The sequence below is a fragment of the Emys orbicularis genome, chromosome 9 (assembly GCF_028017835.1).
Source record: "Emys orbicularis isolate rEmyOrb1 chromosome 9, rEmyOrb1.hap1, whole genome shotgun sequence".
Classification (NCBI taxonomy): Eukaryota; Metazoa; Chordata; order Testudines; family Emydidae; genus Emys; species Emys orbicularis.
Window position 1 is genome coordinate 39,997,651 of NC_088691.1, and position 20,312 is coordinate 40,017,962.

General features: G+C 53.2%; 1 protein-coding gene across 1 annotated transcript in view; it reads right to left on the reverse strand.

Annotated features, from left to right (window-relative positions):
• FRMPD3 (FERM and PDZ domain containing 3) overlaps nt 1-20,312 on the reverse strand; it is a 96,709-nt gene that overhangs the window by 58,315 nt on the left and 18,082 nt on the right. Inside the window, exon 3 of the mRNA XM_065411031.1 lies at nt 18,051-18,142. Coding sequence (XP_065267103.1) covers nt 18,051-18,142 — 92 coding nt within the window. The remainder of the gene's footprint in view (nt 1-18,050; nt 18,143-20,312) is intronic.

Sequence of the window (20,312 nt, forward strand, 5' to 3'; positions counted from 1 at the left end):
CCATCTTGCCGGAGGTTTGTATTCTGCAAGTCATGGAAGCAACCGAACAGCCTGTCTAGGAGCTAATAAAGCACAGAACTCTGCGGCAAGGAAAGGTCTGCCTCAGACTATATAGAAGGGTCCTATATCCAGAATTTCCCTGGGGAAGGTTCAGCTTTGCCTGCTGTCCTGCTTCCCATTGCATTGCCCTGAAGATGTTATGTTGGGATGCTGCATTGGTGCCTGCTGCCCTGCCATGGTGACTGTTGCACAGATGTGTTACAGGACACAATTACATGCCCTGACATCTTGACTCCCAATGAAACCTGCCTCTGGCACAGCGCTCTGAGCAGGTGACTGCTTCATGCTCCGGACATGCTAAGGATTCTTTATTTTCCCGCTGGTGCAATGCGCTTACCACCAGCCTCTTAGAGGCCGAAACCAAACAAACCCCCAAACACCTCTCCAACCCTGTCAGAAAAGCGCCAGGGTAAGCAGACAGGCCCTGCAACGTGTCCTGAAGATCAACAGGCTCAGGGCTTCGCTTGTTCACAGGCGGGATGAGTTCCAGAGTCAAGGGCCCTTCCCTCAACGCTCTGACAGGAAATCCAGGGGCTGTCAGCAAAGTGTCCCAGTTGATCTCAGCTGCAGGGCAAGGGCAGAGAGAGGCAAAGGCCAGGTTCCCGCTCCCCTTCTGGCCCCTTGACACTGCCACAAACCCAGCAGAATCTGTCTTGGCAGATACCCTGGTGTAAGGGGCCCCCTGGGCTGCGAAGAACCGGGCCCAGGGCTCCACACTGCCTGCCTTATAGCACATGGCATAGAGACATGCTGAGGGAGGGGGTGTGACTGGGCACTGCTGTGCTCTGGTGATTCAGGGATGTGGGATGGGCCTTAGTAGACTGCTTTGGCCCAATGTAAACGGGAGCAGGTCCGAGGCTTCTTTAATATACACCATGGGCCAGGAAGGCCACCCAGCAAAGCCAAGAATGTGGGAGGCACAAAGGTGGCTTCAAGCCATCTTCTCCCATCCAGTTCTTGTGCTCAGCACAGCTCCGGATGATGGGAGAATGTGACCCATGGGACACAGAGCCCAAAACACACTGACCCCTACAAGGTGGGTGGCTGCTGACCCTTACCAAGAACAACCCAACCCTAACCACCTAGTATCAGGGTTATAATTACTGTCCTGCAGGGCACGGCTTGGAAGATGCCAACCATACTTACACCTGACCATTCAGAGGAAGGAGAGACCCATAGGTACCAGGACAGTCATATCACTGCACACAGCATAAAAAAAAAAATCCTTCCTGTCCCTTGCTGGTGACCAGCTTGTGCCCTGTAGCATGACAGCTGATCACCCTTCCATCCCCTCTGCTTACCTCACTGAGCTGTGAGGAGCACTGATGGTCACTACACTCTCCAGCCCTCTTCACATCCAGGTACAGCACTCACCGGTGGCCGAGCTATCACCACGGGTGATGAAGGATCCCCTTGTGGTTATTAAAGGAGCCACAGAGACTTGTGACCTTTTCCTTCCAGCTCTTCTTTCACCGACCTCTCCTTATTTAGCACCACAGATGGGGGAGCCATCTCCGATGCAGTAAGCAGCAGGGAAGATGGGGCCTGAATAACTGCTTGCCACAATCATATTTTGAAGACGTCTGCATTCCCCAGCTAGCTCTTCTTCCCAGGCATTATTCACCTGCCTCCAGCACTAGATCCTCTCAAGAGGAGACAGTGTCACACAGAAAAAGCGAGCTCCAGAGAGATTTATTGCCTTGGATTTTTAAAATATCCTTCGAGTCTCAGAGCATAACTCAGGCCTGTGCATCCCAAGTGTTAGAAGCCAGATGCTGCCCCTTCTGCTCGCTGGAGTGCACGATGGCTGGTGAGGGAACTTTGGGAGACAGGCCTGTGTTATGGGAAAGGGATAGTTACTAAAGCAGCGTTTCTCAAACTGGGGGTCCCGACTCAAAAGGGGCTTGCAAGGCTTTTGTAGGGGGGATTGGGAGATGGGCAGAGAGTGGCAGTTGCTGTCTGACCGCCCAGCTCTGAAGGCAGTGCCGCCACCAGCAGCAGCAAAGAAGTAAGAGTGGCATAGTACGGTATTGCTGTAACCCCCTGCCCAACTCTCCCATCCCCTCGGCAGCGTCCTCTATTTGGGAACTTGAAATATGGTAAGTCTACTTTACGCTTTTTGAAAGGCTTCAGCGCCTTTGACTGCAGGGATAATGACTATGTGCTTAATTTAGTGCTATGAGTATGTACAGTAATTTGCTATCGTTTTTTTTTTGGGGGGGGGGGTTATCACAGCCTGAAATATTTTCAAAGGGGGGCCCAGCAAAAAGAGTTTGAGAATCCCTGTACTAAAGGGATGCAAATGCAGTTCCCCCTACTGCTCCATCATGGGACATTAACCCTGACATGGAAGCACTCCTCCCATGGGAGGGGAGAATGAACTGCCATGACCATTCAGTACTGGGCTCTTCTAAACCTTTCTACCAATGGATCCCAACTCTGGCATGAAGACCCCACCCTCTCAGGTAATGTAGCTTCCATGTTAGTATCTGAGCGCCTAGGATGATGAGTGGGGTGTAAATTCCAGATAAGATCAGACAGACATTACTTTAGTCTGGTCTTCCCCACACATTGCTTTACTTCACCCATGGGTAGGGCCCTACCAAATTCACGGTCCATTTTGGTTAATTTCACAGTCATAGAATTTTAAAAATAATAAATTTAATGATTTCAGTTATTTAAATCTAAAATTTCATGGTGTTGTAACTGTAGGGGTCCTGACCCAAAAAGGAGCTGTCCAGTGGTCGCAAGGTTACTGTAGGGAGGTTGTGGTACTGCTACCCTTACTTCTGCACTGCTGCTGGCGGCAGCGCTGCCTTCAGAGCTGGGCAGCTGGAGAGCGGTGGCTGCTGGCTGGGAGCCCAGCTCTGAAGCCACAGCCGCCTCCAGCAGCAGCGCAGAAGTAAGGATGGCCTGGTATGGTATTGGCACCCTTACTTCTGCGCTGCTGCCTGCAGAGCTGGGCCCTTAGTCAGCAGCCGCCACTCTCTGGTCACCCAGCTCTGAAGGCAGCAGTGCAGATGTAAGGATGGGATGGCATGGTATTGCCACCCTTCTGTGATGCTGCTGGCGCGGCACTGCCTTCAGAGCTGGGCGCCCGGCCAACAGCCGCTGCCCTCCTGCCACCCAGCTCTGAAGGCAGTGCAGAAGTAAGGTTGGCAATACTGAGACCCCCCCCCCCCCCCAGCCTTGCAACTCCCCCGCAACCTCCTTTTGTGTCGGGACCCCCAATTTGAGAAACACTGGTCTTCCCCGTGAAATCTGTATAGTATAGAGTAAAAGCACACAGGAGGAGACCAGATTTCACAGTCCATGATGTGTTTTTCATGGCTGTGAATTTGGTAGGGCCAACCCATGGGAATACCTCTCCACCTCCTAAGCACAAGATGCACAGCAGGGACCTTCTAAATCTATAGTAAAGGATTGAAATTCAGAGGACTCTTTCTCCCCTTCCCCCCCTCATAGCGCACACAGTGGTACAGTTACACCACTTCCAGTGATGAGGTACATTCTGCAGTTTCCTTACTGCGATAAGCCTACAGTCCCTGGTTTGGTTTTATCTAGTTATTTTTAGTGCTGAGCCAATGTCTTTACTGGCAAGAATAGCTGCAGGAACAGCAAACTATTAGATAATATTTGAGAAAATAATTTTTTTCACTTTCAGGCCAACTTGGGCAAGTTGCACCAGTTTAACTTCAAATGGTTTTTAAGCCTGTCCAGTTAAACTGGTACAAACCCATGTGGACACTCTTATTTCAGTCAAAGAAGGGCAATGTTGATAAATGCAAAGCAATGCACATTGGAAAATATAATCCCAACTATACATATAAAATGATGGGGTCTAAATTAGCTGTTACCACTCAAGAGAGAGATCTTGGAGTCATTGTGGATAGTTCTCTGAAAACATCCACTCAATGTGCAGCAGCAGTCAAAAAAGCAAACAGAATGTTGGGAATCATTAAGAAAGGGATAGATAATAAGACAGAAAATATCATGTTGCCTCTATACAAATCCATGGTACTCCCACATCTTGAGTACTGCATGCAGATGTGGTTGCCCCATCTCAAAAAAGATATATTGGACTTGGAAAAGGTTCAGAAACGGGCAACACAAATGATTAGGGGTATGAAACAGCTTCCATATGAGGAGAGATTAATAAGATTGGGACTTTTCAGCTTGGAAAAGAGATGACTAAGGAGGGATAGGATAGAGGTCTATAAAATCATGACTGGTGTGGAGAAAGTAAATAAGGAAGTGTTATTTTCTCCTTCTCATAACACAAGAACTAGGGGTCATCAAATGAAATTAATAGGCAGCGGGTTTAAAACAAACACAAGGAAGTATTTCTTCACACAACGCTCAGTCAACCTGTGGAACTCTTTGCCAGAGGATGTTGTGAAGGCCAAAACTATAACAGGGTTCAAAAAAGAACTAGATAAATTCATGGAAGATAGGTTCATCAATGGCTATTAGCCAGGATGGGCAGGGTTGGTATTCCTAGCCTCTCTTTGCCAGAAGCTGAGAATGGGTGATGGGATGGATCATTTGATGATTACCTGGTATGTTCATTCCCTCTGGGGCACCTGGCATTGTCCACTGTTGGAAGACAGGATACTGGGCTAGATGGACCATTGGTCTGATCCTGTATGGCCGTTCTTATTTTGGTTTTGCGTAAACTGTTCCGAGTGAACTGAAGCTAAACTAGAAAAGCCCCTCTTCAATCAGCGTCCACACAGGGGTTTGAACAGGTTTAAGTAAATGGGTTTACACCGTAGGTGCAACTTTCCCACGCAGCCAAGCTTCGACTGTGAGTATTTGAACCAGTAACCTGGCCCTAAGAGTTATAGTCAGCCAATTGGGGAGCAGAAGCATCCCCTGTGACCTATGTAGCCAATCCAAACTAACCAGCACTTCTCACAGTTTGAATACATGCACTGAACAGCTTGGGAAGAATAATTCCCTGAAAATATTCCACAAATTTCCATTAACATTAGTCAGTTACAGGCTGTTCAGGGATACTTTGCAAACAGAAAGGAGGCAAAGTTCACTCTAGAGCAGCATCTCTTCCAAGTTACTCACCCAGTTCTGGTTCTTTTTTTTGTTGCAATAAGGAACAAGTACAGAGTGGGCACTGGGCACTCATTGATTATTAATTTATTTCACCCCATCATCACGTTGTCAATTGTCACCAGATTCAAACTCTGCCTCTGCTTCTTCCTACGGCTCCAGACTCTCCCCTGCCAGGCTACTTCCCTCCAGGCTTTCCCTGCTCAGTTGCGTTGTCATGCGGGAGAGGAAAAGCACGTGCCTGTTCTGCATTGACCCTCCTTGGGTTGTCTGCTGTCTGGGCAGCAAGGCCCTGATCTAGCCAAGCACTCATGCATGTGAATGCTCCCATTGGCTTCAGTGGGACCGGGCCTGGGTTTAAAGCTAAGCACACGCTTAAGTGTGTTGCTGGATTAAGGCCACTCCACTTGACCAGGAGAACTGGTGAGGTCTGCCAGTGGAATCTGCCCTGCTCTCCGGGGATTACCTGCTACTGGAGGGGTAGGAGAAGTGGCTCCATGAACATTATTCCAGAGAAGCCATCATTAAGGATTATATTATCGTTATGAACTGGCGGGTTTGTATCCGTGCAACACTGCATTCTGTGGGATGGAACCGGAACTGCTCAGCTGTGCATGTCACAGGCCCTCTACTGCCAGCAGCTAAATGAGATTCCTCCTCTAGCCCACATGGAATGGGCTGCTGCTCTTGGAGATGGAGGCCAGATCCTCAGAGGTACTTAGGTGCCTAACTCCCACTGAAATCAAGAGAACCTGGGCCTGATTTCTAGTCCCACTGCAGCTGGTGCCAGGGGTTTGCTACAATTAACCATGAAAAAGGGAGCAAGAAGGGAGGTTCCAGTGTCAAGGTAGAGGGCAGGCGTGCTAAGCAGTTCAGTGGCAGCTCATGTCCTTCTAGCTGTGCTTAGGGCGGGTGCCTATGTTTGCTACACATTTACCTGTCCTTGTTCAGTCTCATCCTGGGAGATCCAGTCTCATCGGGGATGCTTTAAAATCCCCCTCAGCTCCTTGCTTAATCTCTCTGATAAGAGACAAACAACGTTAGGGGTTTTATTTACTGGCCATCTCCATTATCATTGCAGCAGAATGGCACAAGGCAAACGCCCTGACATTGGGCAGAGTTTGGCACATTCAGGATGGGAAAAAAACACACACCTCCACCCGCAGCTTCCATTCACGGACAATGGTCCAAATGCAGCCCCGGCAAAAGCAGGCCCGGCTCCCGCTGACATCAAAAGGAGATGCATCCCCTGGTGTCCTGCATGAATCTGATCCACTCAGGATTGGTGCCTGAGAAGCCAGTGACACTTTCCACACACGAGCTGGCTAGTATAGTCTCAGGTTGCACCAATGCCTCCCCTTTCACACTGTCCTAGCTCCTGCTGGCTGGTAAAAACACATCTGTCTGTGCCACATTCTCCAGTACCTAGGACACATCTGTGGCCTCACACTCTCTCCTGACTTAAAATCCTCTAGTCATCTAGCCTGCGTGGGCACTCAGGAGAGAGCATCCCAGAGCAGGCTCAATGAGGAGGGCAGTACCTGTCCTACAGCGGCTCTGCCGATCATCACGTCTGCAGTGCCTCAGCAGCCAGGCCGCACTGGCTGTGTTCCCAAATCCTGCCCCAGGACTCCAAGCCCTGCTCAGGAATACAGTGGGGATGCTCCCAGGGTGTTACACAGCTCACAATAGTGCTGTCCTTACCAGAGGGAGGCTGGAGGCCATCCATATCTCTGGGCCACAGAGGGAGCCTGAAAATGGCTTTCAGCATGAAAGGCACTGATTACAGAACTGAGGCCCACAGTAACTCCTTGCCCTCTGCTAGCACCTTCCACCCCAGCAGCTCAGTGCGCACTACAAACCTTAATAATCTGGCATCACGGTGAGGCAAGTCAGCACTAGTCCCAGGTTACACATGGGGAAACTGAGGCACAGAATGGTTTGGTGACTTGCCCAAGGACAGTGACACACCTGGGTCTAGAACCCAGGAGACCAGACTCCGTGTCCTGTTCTAACTGCTAGACCACACTCCTGCCCCATAACTGTTGGGAACATTTACCTCATGATGACCACGCAGCATAAAACACAATGCCACCAACACCCAGGCATCACAAGATGCAGCAATGGGGTGGAATCAAACTCCTTTCAGATTTATGCGGCGTGGCGATGACACACCAGGAGCATGTCTCCTTCTATCCAGGAATCTGCTCAATCCAACAGGCACCGGGGGACCAACTGAGACCCACAGTAGTGTAAGCAGGTACCACTCCACTGACTCCGTTGGAGTTGTGCCCGCTTACACCATGTCTGAATTTGGCCCAGGCACATTGCAGCTGTGTGTCATGCTGCAGAGGAAAACACGTAAGGAGTGAGAGGGCTGATGGGCTTGGATCTCGTAGGCCCCTGGGTGGTCGGTGCTGTGTCAGGGCTGAGGGCACAGTGCAAGGAGGGTCCCGGAGGCTCTGCTCACTGCCAGCGAGCTGTGAGATACCCATGGGCCTGCTAGGAAACTGTGCCACACAGAGAATGGTGCAGCAATAACCTTCCTCCCAGATATTCGGCAGGGAGCGGAGACGTGGACAGACAGCAGTGAAGGAGAGAAGAGGAGATGGAGAGGCACAGACAGAGTGATGGGGGAGAACAAGACACACAGGGCACAGAGCAGGGCTGGATTCAGGTGATCCTGTGCCCTGGATACACTATGGCTCGCAGCTGCTCATGGCTGCACCCTCCAAGCCCGTGCTATGACCCCATCCAGCACTTGCAGTGGCAGGGAGTCCGTCACCTCCCATACAGCCAGAGACGGGGTGGTAGCAAAGAACCTCCCAGTTCTGACCCCTGATGCTGGGCTGTATCTGCTGGGGTAGGTGAGTCGGGCCTGCTGCATACTACTCTTCCAGCCACACTCAGACTCCTCTAGCGGGGTGGCCCCTCAACTCTTCCAGGTGTAGCTACCATCCCATTGGAGATGCATGGGGCAGCTGCCCCCTCTCAGAGCGATCATATCAGGCTCTCTGCAGACTCAGGCAGACAAAACTTAATTTATTTTTCAATGCAAGTTAAGATTCTGATCACATCACGAGTCCTGGAGCTGGGGTCCCTGGCACGGCCTATAGTGCCTTTGCCTTAATCTGGACTTGGCAGAAAGTGAGAAAGGGAGCATGAGGCGCACAGAGAGGGGAAGAGAGACCAGTGTAGAGTGTGGGTTCATCTGGACACTGAGCAGAGGCTGCAGATGCCTGAGAAACCCTCAGCATCACAAGCCTTGGGAGCAGAGAGCCCAATTTTACTGACTGCTAGTCGCAGACACACGAGACGGCGCCAGGCCCTGATTTCTGCCCCTGAAGCTGAACACTGGAAAACAAATCTTCCAGGCTGTGGGACATTATGACATTTCAAAATTTGTTTTTGTTCCAAATCGGACCAAAACATTGACATTTTTCAGGGAATGGAAATGCCAAAAATGTTTGATTTGGAATCATTTTGTTTTGCTATGGTAAAAACAGTTTGTTTAGATAACGTCAAAACAAATACATTTCTTAATATGTCAGATACTATTAATTAATCATATAAACGTTGAAACAAAAGGAAATGAACTGATAAAACGGAAATGAAACAAGAACGTCAAAACCATTTGTTCTTGTTTCAATCCATTCCTGTCAAAAATGTCCCTGAAATCGACTTGTTCTCACACAATGTTTCGAGTTCAACAAAACTGCATTTGCCAACGGAAAACTGTTCCGTTGGAAATTGTACGCCCAGCTCTACTGAAAACCCACTAGCTGCCTTCCCTCCCCAGCTTGGAGCTGAGACAGACTGAGCAGATGCATGTCGCTCTGCGTGGGAGCTCTGGGTCTGCCATACTGAACCAAGCGTCTCGCTCACCCTGCTCGGAGCTACCCAAGTACGTGGGCTTGAGCTTGTGGAAAGGGTCCCGGCCCTGAGCCGCCGAAGAAGAGGAGGGTGGAAAAGGGACTCCACTGGCAGGTCAGCTGGTGAAATCCTCTCCCCTCTGCTCTTCACAGCCCTCAGCCAGCCAGCCTGGGGAGAATTCTTACTATTGAAAATTACCTGGGGAAGTGCTAGAGCCAGCTCCTGCAGTCGGTCCTCGATAGCCAGCCCGTCTCTGAACCTATCCATCAAGCAGAGGCTGCAGCCTGCATGGTCTGGCCCCGGGCGCCAGCCTGATGGATGGGGGCTGTAACCTCAGGCTATTTTAGAAAGCAGAAAAAATCCCCAGCATGTTCATCGAGGCTGGGTCTTTTTTCATCACATTGGCACCCCTGGAAATGTTCTCAGAGCCAAGGGAGGAGGAAGGGCCAGGCCAGAAAGACCTGCTGACATCCCAGCTGCCCCTTCTGGGGAGCCCAAGTGCTACTAACAATATGGCTGCCTCTTCTTCATTACAGGCCTCTCTTGCTGCCGGGGGGTAGTGGTGCTGGTCCATGGCATGAGGAGGAATGGACTGTGGAGCCCTGGGGCTAAGGGGCAGGGCAGAAGGAAGAGTCTCCATAACAAGGTATGCTCTCTGCATGGCAGCCTGGAGATCCTCGAGGGAAGCCCCTGCCTCCTAATGGGGGTGGCAGCCAGGCAGGGACCCAGCAGCAGTCCAGGGATTCTCAAGAGAGAGCCCTGCTCTCCAGCCCTCCTGTCAGCAGCATACAGGAATAATAATAACAATAATAATAATTAATGGAGATATCCCATCTCCTAGAACTGGAAGGGACCTTGAAAGGTCATCGAGTCCAGCCCCCTGCCTTCACTAGCAGGACCAAGTACTGATTTTTGCCCCAGATCCCTAAGTGGCCCCCTCAAGGATTGAACTCACAACCCTGGGTTTAGCAGGCCAATGCTCAAACCACTGAGCTATCCCTCCCCCCCCTTGGGCCCACCCAAGGACCACCCAAGCCCTTTCCGGAAGCCGCAGGAGAGGGCCCTTTCTGAACCACAGCTGAGGGAGACATGCAGCAGGCTCCCCAGCAGTCAATAGGGCGTTGCCAGATCACACCAGCTGAGGGTCGGGCCTGTGGAGTCCCTCAGGGGAGACTCCAGCTCCAAAAGACATGTGCTGGCAGCATGGGGCTGAGGAGAGAACTTCTCTCCTGGAGCCAGGTATGGTAGCACAGAGCTGCCTGACTGAGACTCTTTCTGAAGCCTGGATGCCAGGGGTCCTGGCAGCTTTGGGCCAGACCCTGAATACTGAACAAGTGTGAAGATGTCACGCGGGCCCAGGGGAGAGACTCCAGATCCTGATCACAGAAGCTGGTGGTGCAGGGACCCACCGGGCAGCTCCTCAGGAAGGAGCCCCATTCCCAAATTCAGGTGTCAGCTGCCCAGGGGTGCTCAGGGAGACACCCAAACATAGGGGTCAATGGTCAGGCCTCATCCCTGCCAGGCGACGCAGAATTTCCATTTTCTAGGGGATCCACCAGGCAGGCTCTCCATCAGGCCTGCTATTAACCTGAGGCAGGAGCACTCAGGCTCCTCCTGCTGTGTCAGGGTATGAATATGCTACAAGCGGGAGGTGGAACAAAGCTGGCTTGAGTACCAGCAGCAGTGAAGCCACGGCAGCACAGGGGCGTCAGCCCGAGTATGAATGCAGGGCTCTAGGCAGGGCTGTATAGCTCTTGAGCTGCTGCAACTTCCCTGCTGTTGTTACTTGAGCTAACTTCAGTCAGCATGCAGTGCACAGGGCCTAAGGGTACGTCTGCCTCCATTGGGGAAGGCTTGGGGGCTGCTGCTGAATATGCTACACAACTCTGGCACACATCCCCGGCTCCAGAGGGGTATGACAGGGTTGCCGATGGTTCCACACAACCTTGCCGAGGCTCCACTCTCTAAACCTCATTCTGAGCTGGAAAGGGTCCCTCCTCCGGCATGCCCAGCTCCTGGGTGGACTCCCCTTCCGGCCCCTCCATGGGAGGGGAAGAGCAGGACCGAGCACAGCAGGGCTTCGTTTTGGTCTGTCTCGTTGCCGCCAGTGAACTCCCCAATAACCGGATCAGCTATTTTCAGTGAAAAGTGTCTATTTCTTGGCAATCTCCCTGGAAGATGAAAGAACCTAAGAAGCTCAGGGGAGGATGTTAAGCATGGGAAAAGGGAATCATCAGAAGGAGCAGGAGCCTGTGGATGGATATTTAAAGGTCTCATCTCTATTCTAATGGGCCCAATCCATGCACAGAACTCTCACTGAACTCCACAGGCATTTTGCATGTACACATCTTGCAGGATCGGGCCCAAAGTTACTGATCCTGCCCCCCTCAACCCTTCTTTTCTGCCCCAAACACCCGAACAGAGCAGCTGAAATCCTGGCTCTCCCGCAGAACACGGTCTGGCTCTCCCATCTGCCGGTCTGCACTCGGCGTTCTGCTTGCAATACATGTGGGATCCAGAGCACGTGCGGCAGGAGAGCTGGGAAATAGCCAAGAACCATTTTTATAGGGAACACATGGCAGCACCAGCCTCACGTCCTGATCTCCATCTTGGATGGGAGCCCACAGGGACCCTGTTACTTAGGCTCTAGAGGACTGATAGCTGGGGACAGGCTAATTCCACAGAACAGTGCCGCCCTGATCCTGGCTGTGGTGAGGCAGGATGGGTGCCCTCATCAGAATATGGAATCCATCCTCTTCCTCCCCACCTGCTGCCAAGAGAAACGGCAGCAGATCACCCCACTCAATGGAGCCAGATCACTCTGGGAGTTGCTCCCACACACTCAACGAGGCACAAGGAGCTCACCCGCTCTGCCTGTAGGGCTGCACGATGTATAAGATGCCCACAGTCTGTCTTGGGTGCAAAGAATGATCTACTCCTAGGCCAGCGGGGAGCTGGACTGGCGCAGAAGTCAGCGTTCCAAGGAACAGCAATGGCTGCCCTTGCTGCTGGTGGGGGATCCAGGTACATCAGTTAACAGCTGGAGCAAGAGGAGAAGTCTAGAGCTGGGTTCTCAGCTGATGTGTCAGGGGGTGGGACCACCCAAGCCCTTTCCAGATTGCTCAACGGGAGGAGGAGGTTCCAGGAGGGCCCCAGGATGGAGAACACAGAGACCCACTGCTCTAACATGACGTGAATACACAGTACATCTTTGCAGCGCCTTCCACACATTACGTAATCACCCCTCGCATGACCCCAGCTACGAACTAGTGTCCCCATTTCACAGGTAAGCGATGGGCGCCCCAGAGAGGCACCTTGTCCCAGTGCCACGGTTAGAACCCGGGAGGAGGCCTGTCTCCCCAACCTGAGCTCACGTCACTAGCCCACGCTGTCTTCCCGCAACGAAGCGGGAGGAGGAGGGTAAAAAACAGGAGGCCCCTTGAGTCTTTAAACAGAAAGCCAGATTGACCTGCATGTAATGCTGCGTTCCAGGTTCCTGCCTCAAGTTGAGCTGCATATGGAAGCATCAGCAGGGGCAGTCCCCATGCAAAGGGCTGGGAAGGGGTCAGACGGTGGGGCTGGAATGGGTAGGTCCCAGAGAGCTGAAACCTGTGTGCAGCTAAAATAGCCATGACGCCGGGGGAAGAGGGCTGGCTGGTGAGGCTTTCATTAGCACCAGCATCCGCTGCACTAGTCAGGATTTATTAGGGGCGTTAGGAAGAAAGAAAGATACAATCGATAAAACACTTCATGCCCTGCTTCTTGGGTGGTCGGAGACACTTCGCTCTCAGCTTCACGCTCCACATACAACCTGCATTCAGGTCTGGCCTTCGGATTTCCCCTCCATGAACTGGCACTCCCAGCTGCTCGTCCCTCCGCACCCCCACCACAGCTACTCAGCTCACCGAGAGCTGCATGCCCCCCAGCCCCAGGGAGCACTCAGTGAGCCAGGAGCCTCCAGCTGGGAATGAAGCCACCGATTTTGTCCACCCTTTTAGCCGGCTCTGCCTAGGCTTGTGTGAAAGGGCAGCACTGAATCCAGGGAGCCCCTGAGCTCTGTGACTCTCACTGTCCTCCCCAGTTAGTCTTGGCCCCCAGCCGTTTGGTCAGTTTCTTATTCCCACCGTGGGTGCCAGCCATATCCAAATACTCCATCGTGTGGCGACAGCAGCTCCAGGAGGGTACGCTGGGAAGCTGCCACTCAACCCCCAGACTGTAATTTTACCCCCTTGTACCTGCACTGCCATCAGAGCCCCCACCCTGCCTCACCAGAACAGCGCCCCTTCAGCCTGAGGGCGTATCTAACTGCTGCTGGTGGCACACGCTTCGACCAGGTCAGGCGCCAGATGGCAGCCATGAAAAGGCAGAAGTGTTCCAGGCTTTTAGTGCCGGAGCTAGCAGAAGGCAAGCAGTGTTCCCCAGCACAGCCAGAAGTCAGAGGTAGCGGAGAAGTTAGCAAGGCAGCCAAACGCAGCTGTAAATAATGAAGCGGAAGAGGCAGCCTGGCTCCCAGCAATGAATTCGGCACCTGCTGCTCAGCCTGCAGTTTTTAAAATGAAATTGATATCTCAGCTAATGATGTGAGCAAGAAAATGGTTGGAGGGTGCAGTTTGCTCAGGACAGGTATGATGGCATCACTGCAGCTCTCAGAAGGAGCCATGCATGAGTCCAGGCAGCGACAGCCCATGGTGGGCCAGGCCATCAGTCCCCAGAGGTCAGGTTTCTTCTGCCACATTCTGCCATCCCTTAACAATCTGCTAGGCCCTTAATAGCTGCCACATCACTGATCCAGTTGGGCTGGCTCCTCCACCTCACAGGTGCACAGAGCTGTATGTATGAGTAAAAACCACAAGTGCTGAGCCGGACTGGGAGCCTGATCCTGCACTGATGAGAGCACTGCTAGGACCCTCCAGTTACTCCTGCCTCAGAGCAGAAGCAGGGGGCAATGCGGCCCGGTGGCTCTGACACTGGCATGGGAGGCACGAGACCTGGGTTCTATGCCTGTCTGCGTTACTGAACGGCCATGGAATCCTGGGCACGGCACCTTCTCTCTCCGTACCTCCGCTGCCCCCGCCCTCCATTTAGATCAGAAGCACTTTGTAGCAGGGACTGTGTCTCACTAAGTGCACAATGGGACCTCGAGGGGCTACTACAGCACAAAGGGTGGACACAGAGCGGAGCCCGGGGCCTCAGCATGGTGGAGAGCGGGTTTAAGTCCATCTTCCCTCAGATGTGCCCTTGTTCCTCCCTTTCATTACCCTGCAATAAGGGCACGGGAGTCGCTGTGGCTCAGGGTGGGGTTACAGCTACTACTGAACCCTGCACAGGTAGCCTCTGTCACGCTCGCACTGAGCACAACCCCCTTGTTCACCACGCAAGGACGAAGTGGGTCAAGCTCACTTGCTCTAAGAGCATGTGTAGGGGTGGAGCCTGTATTGCTTAGAGCACCAAGAGACTGGGATCAGATCTCAGCTCCTCAGCTAGCTCAGAAGACGTTACCTAACCTGGCTGAGCCTTAGCTTTCATCTGCAGTGAGGGTCTTGTGGCTAAGGCACCGGGCTAGTCCCCAGCTCAGCTGCTGACTCAGTGTGTGACTATGGAGAGGTCACTGCTCCTCTCTGCTTCCTGCAAACTGGGAATAAGGCCACATGGGATGCTGGAGGCAAGGCTGACCTTTCCAGGTCACTGAGGTCCTTGGCTGAGAGATGCACCAGGAGTGCATAGGGCTATCGCCAGGAGAGCCCATGCTGTGAGCATGGGTTAGACAGAGGTCCAGCGAGGGAGGGGATACCATAAATCAGCTGATCTGGAAAGACCTGCTCCTGTCTCTGGAAGACTGGTTCCTATTCCTCCAACAATCTGGGCAGCCCAGGGGACCTCCACTGCCATCTAGGCACTTGAATAAGTGGCAAGAGTCTCAAGCGCTGTGCATGCTGGGGACTGAGCTCTTTGGGAATCCGCACAGCAAGAAGCCAGCCCCCCTTCTAAAGTGCTGCGTGGTTCCCAGAGGAACAGAGCTTTAACCAAGAGCAAGTACAGCAGGAACATAACGAATGAAGTAACAGGCACAAAAATAACCTCTCATTTTGATGGGCAACCCAGCCCCCAGATCCATTCACCAGGAGCAGGAACCACGGCCTCTCAGGTAGGCACCCACAGTAGTAAATACTTGACAAACTAAGCAGCAGTGTGAAATGCCCTCTAGTGGCAGTTTAATTATAACATCACTTAGGACTGGAAATTGCCTTATGGCTCCGGGGTAGTGGTGTCCATTAAGGGGAAGTGGGAGGGGCTGTGGTTTTGGAGAGTAGGCTGGTGGATTGAATGCTACCCAGCCACAGGTTCTGTGATTCTTTGCTCTGGCACGTGTAGCCATCACCACAGGAATGCTCATCTCATGTAATGGCAGGTTCCCTTCTTTAGCGACTCTAGCGCTGGTAAAGGCAATACCTGCCAGCAGCCCTGGTTTGGCCACACACTGGAATCCATCCCAGCAATGTGCTGTCCATCCCTGCTGATGGGCCAGGACTGTGCAGCAGGCAATGGCTACAGGCAGCTGGCTCCCAGCTCTCTAACCACCCCTGCCCCGCTGTAGCGAGCACAGCTCCCGTTGCAGCGGGAGCCAGCTGCCTGCAGGAGAGAGGCAGCCGCTAGGGTGACCAGATGTCCCAATTTGATAGGGACAGTCCCGATCTTTAGGTCTTTTTCTTAGATAGGCTCCCATTACCTCCCACCCCGTCCCGATTTTTCACATTTGCTGTCTGGTCACCCTAGCCGCAGGACAAGCATTCCCCTCACAGTCATGCCAATGTGCACCCTTGAGGGCTGAGAAGGGAGCTCAGTCTCCAGGGTCTACTCAGTCACTGGTCATTCTGTGAGACTTTCAAGGAAGCCAGTCAGTGCCCACTGTGCTGAAGATGTTTGTGACGGGGCCAGGTGTCTCTCTGGGGACTTGACTGAGATCCGCCAAACTCATTGTACATAAAGCACCAGATGGACAGCAAATGGGAATGACCTTCAGTCACTGCTTCCTGGCCTGCATTCATCTCAGTAAGTCCATCCCCATGCTGGTTTGCCAAGCTAGCCACAGCCTAGTTCTCTCCCTTTCCTAATTCTTGGTCATAATTTACTACTTCGCTTTGCCAGCCAGCATCTCACTCTTCTCTATGACATTATAACGCTAATGAACCTGCTTCAACCAGAGTAGCAGGTCCACGGAGAGGAAGCAGCATCTTAATAACCCTGTGAGCAGCATCACATCTCAGTGAAACATTATCTCCTGCTTGGGGCCAACATCATGAGCAAGTCTGCAATGCTCACAGCTCTGGGTGGCCGTGCTGGTGATCATGTGCCCATGCATGGGTATGTCTGCCCTAGGGGACTGCACGCCCGACCGCATTACTACTACTGGGATTATAGGAGCACCTAGAGACCCTCACCTGAGATCAGCGTCCCACTGGGCCAGACACTATGCATATGCGCATAGGAAGAGACAGCTCTTGCCCTGAAGAGTTTGCACTCCAAACAAACACAGAGAAAAGGTGGGAGGGGAAACTGAGGCACAGAGAGGGGCGGGAACTTGCCTAAGGTCACCCAGCAGCTCAGTGGCAGAGCTGGGAATAGACCCCAGGTCTCCAGAGTCCCAATCCAGCGCTCTGTCCCCTGAACAGATGTTTGTATCTGGGTGTGTTAGACCAGCCTGCCCACTGGTGCATGTGTGTTATAACAGCACATAGGGTTGTATGTTCATATGCTAGAGAACTGTCTGTGTGGGGCAGGCACACTCTCATGCATAGATGTATCCAAGGACCCTGGGCATGACTGTATTCTAGGGACCAGTGTCTCTATGCAGAAGCATATCAAAGGCTCCATGAAGCGTGCTCATGTGCATGAGTACAGGATGCTTGGATATATTTGTAAGAGCCCTGGGCAATGTGTGCAAGGGGTGGGCATATGGGCTTAACCCCATGTGTGTGCGTGAGTACAGGAGATCTGTCTGTATCCAATGAAACCTGTCTGAATGCCTCTCGGAGGGGGCTTGCCTGATTTGCAAATCCTTCCAGTCAATGTTTTCCTATCAATGCTGGAGGCTCCCTGCATTTCTTCTCAGATTTGGAGAGGTTTCAGGTTTTTTGTTCTCCACAGTTAGATGTACAGAAGCACTGGATCAGAGTAAAATCCTTAGAGCTGCCGTTATGCCTAAAAGGCTTACCTTTCCGTTCCATACACAAACAGAAAGCAGGGGGATGGATTACCATGGAGCTGGCTGGGGAATCCTAGGACTGAACGGTCCCTGAGCCCAAATTCCTCTCACCCTTGGAGAGTGCGAAAGGCCTGGAGGGGACGCTTTGACAGCCTGAATTCCCCCTGCCTCTGGAACAGAGTGGGGGGTCTCCTGATGGAGCCATGAAGGGAAGCCCGGGACTGACTGGGCATGGGGAATGAAATCCCACCCTTGATTCAAACAGGGAGGTCTCGAGTGGGGCAAAGCTGGGTGCCTTGGGGGAGGGGGTACAGACAATACCAATCCTCAGAAAGAAAAACAGCCCACGCCCTCCTCCCAGCACTCTTCTTGCAACGAGCAGGAGGGGAAATCGGCATTTGATTCCCTCTGCTCCTTTTCCCCCTTCAGCATTTTGGAGTCTCCGTTTTGCTGACAGGTTAAGTGGCCGACAGCCTGCCTGGCAGACCATTTCATTAAGGACTTGATTTAGTTTTTCCCTCTCTCTCTCCCCCTCTCTGTGACTCTAATAAATCTGATTCTAATGAACAGGGACTAGTGGTGCTTTAAAGGAGATCGAGAGCAGCCACTGATCTGCCTGTGCGACAGACACACACACAGTGGAGAAGGGACACACGGCATCTCGCTGCAACATTCTAGCCATCACTGAGCACAATGGGGACTGAACCCTGCTGCCAGGTCTCCCCCAGGCCCAGCCCCTCCCCTCGGCTCAGCAGAGATGGAAATATTCCCAAAACAAAGCCAAATACAATAAAAGCCAAGAGAGTCTTGTCTACTTACGAGCTGCTTCGTGGTGCATGATACTCACTGTCTGCTCCCTCTGGCCGAGGCGGCTGGCGGGATATTTGACCTCTTCCCCTGTCCCCTCTCTCTTTGCCCAGCACGGACGGACCACGGCGTCTGTGTAGAAAGAGAAAGATCACCTCAGCCTTAGAAATTCAGCACTTGCTGTGACCAGAATCTTAAAGAAGCCGGCTGGCTCAGCCCCAGAACCACGGCAGGGAGCGAGCTGGTAAACACAGCCGCCTCTCGCTCTTTCTCAAATCAGGAAGCCGACACTGAGAGCTAGTACATTATACCCACCAAGGAGCAGTGACCTGCAGCTCACCAGCTTCTAGGTGGGGCCGGCAGCTAGATCCCAGGACTCCCACTGTAGGTTTGAGGAGCAGGTGTCCCCTTCAACTTGTTTCTATTGCTCTGTTTCCCCAATGGGGGGTGGGTTGGGGCTTATTCTAACAAGGGGGGCATTAAAAGCCAGGGCTGATGGGGGGCTGGAATGGCTCAGTCAGAGGCTTTCACCTCTGGGCTGAAGGTTTGAATTCAGCCTGGGGGGGCATGCACCGAAAGCCATGTCTGTTTGATGGCAACGTGAACTGAGTTAGTAGGTCTCAGCGCAGCTCCTCGTGGGCAGGGGGGCAGCAGCACAAAGGCCAACGAGCAAAAGGGTCGTGGAGACTGACCTGCCCTGGCACCCCCTATGGCAGGGGTCCCCAATGCGGTGCCCGCAGGCACCATGGTGCCCGCCGGGGCGTCTAAGTGCGCCCGTGTACTGGCCAGCAGCCGAGCATCCGCCAAAATGCCGCCGACAAGCAGCGTCATCCAGAGGCGTCGCCGCCTAAATGCCGCCGATCGGCAGCATTTTGGCGGCGACGCCTCTGGATGACGCTGCTTGTTGGCGGCGATGCCTATTGACGTTGCCGCTTATCGGCGGCATTTTGGCGGATGCTCGTCCGCCGCCACGGTCCTCCGTGGCTCGTCGTCTGGCACCCACCAGACGAAAAAGGTTGGGGACCACTGCCCTATGGGGTCCCTCCAGGCCAAGGCAGGGAAAGACTTGCAGTGCTGCTGCCAGCACTGTACCTGTCTTGAGGCACAATGCCCTGGAGCAGGCGCTGGCAGCAGCATTCCACTCAGGAGATCTTTATGCAGTGAGAGGTGAGGAAGGCCCTTCCTCTGTGGGGCTATGGGACCAGACTGACCATGAAGACATGAGCAGAGGCTTATGCGGGGGGAGACACTGGCCTGCTTAAAGCAACATCTCCCATTGCAAGAGTGGAAAAGGAGCAGCTGGAAGGAGGAGAGGCCACTGCTGCGGGGAAGGTCACACTGCATGACAGGCACTGCTGTAACTGTGAGGCGGCTCACACTGCTCGGACAGGGCACTGCCTTCCTGGTTTCAGTGGGGCACTGCCACGGGGAAGCTCACATCGCTGGAGGCTCCTAGCCGGCTCTCTCAGGGCTCTGCCACGAGGAAGCTCACACCGCAGGGGCCCCCTAGCCGGCTCTGTCAGGGCACTGCCACGGGGAAGCTCACACCGCGGGGGCCCCCTAGCCGGCTCTGTCAGGGCACTGCCATGGGGAAGCTCACACCACAGGGGGCCCCCTAGCTGGCTCTGTCAGGGCACTGCCATGGGGAAGCTCACACCGCAGGGGGCTCCTAGCTGGCTTCAGTAGGGCACTGCCACGGGGTAAATATTTGTAACCAGCTTGATGTTGTGCTCTACAACCAGCACTTTTCTCTCTGGCGGGGAGCGTTTGAGAGATTTAGGGCAGGCTGTCGCCTCCTCACACATTATCTCAGTCTCCAGAGCCCAGATCTGATGGGGGAAGCGCCAGGAAGACATACTGCAGGATCGGTGTGGCTGGGTACCTCAGACGGATCGAGGTTTGTCCAGCGTGTACGGATCACTGCTCCAAACCCCCAGGCTGCAGTCCTTGGCCACGTGAAATATTACTGAAAAAACCCATCATCCCTGCTCATGAATACAAGTCAGCAGTGACCATGCACTGCTGCTCTGCTACCACCAGACGAACTTCACAGAGGTCAGCATGACAAAGGGTAGGTCTACACTTACCCGGTAGTTCGGCGGCGAGCGATCGAACTTCTGGGTTCGACTTATCGCGTCTTGTCTGGACGCGATAAGTCGAACCCGGAAGTGCTCGCCGTCGACTGCGGTACTCCTGCTTGGCGAGAGGAGTACCGCGGAGTCGACGGGGGAGCCTGCCTGCCGTGTGTGGACCGAGGTACGTTCGAACTAAGGTACTTCGAACTTCAGCTACGTTATTCACG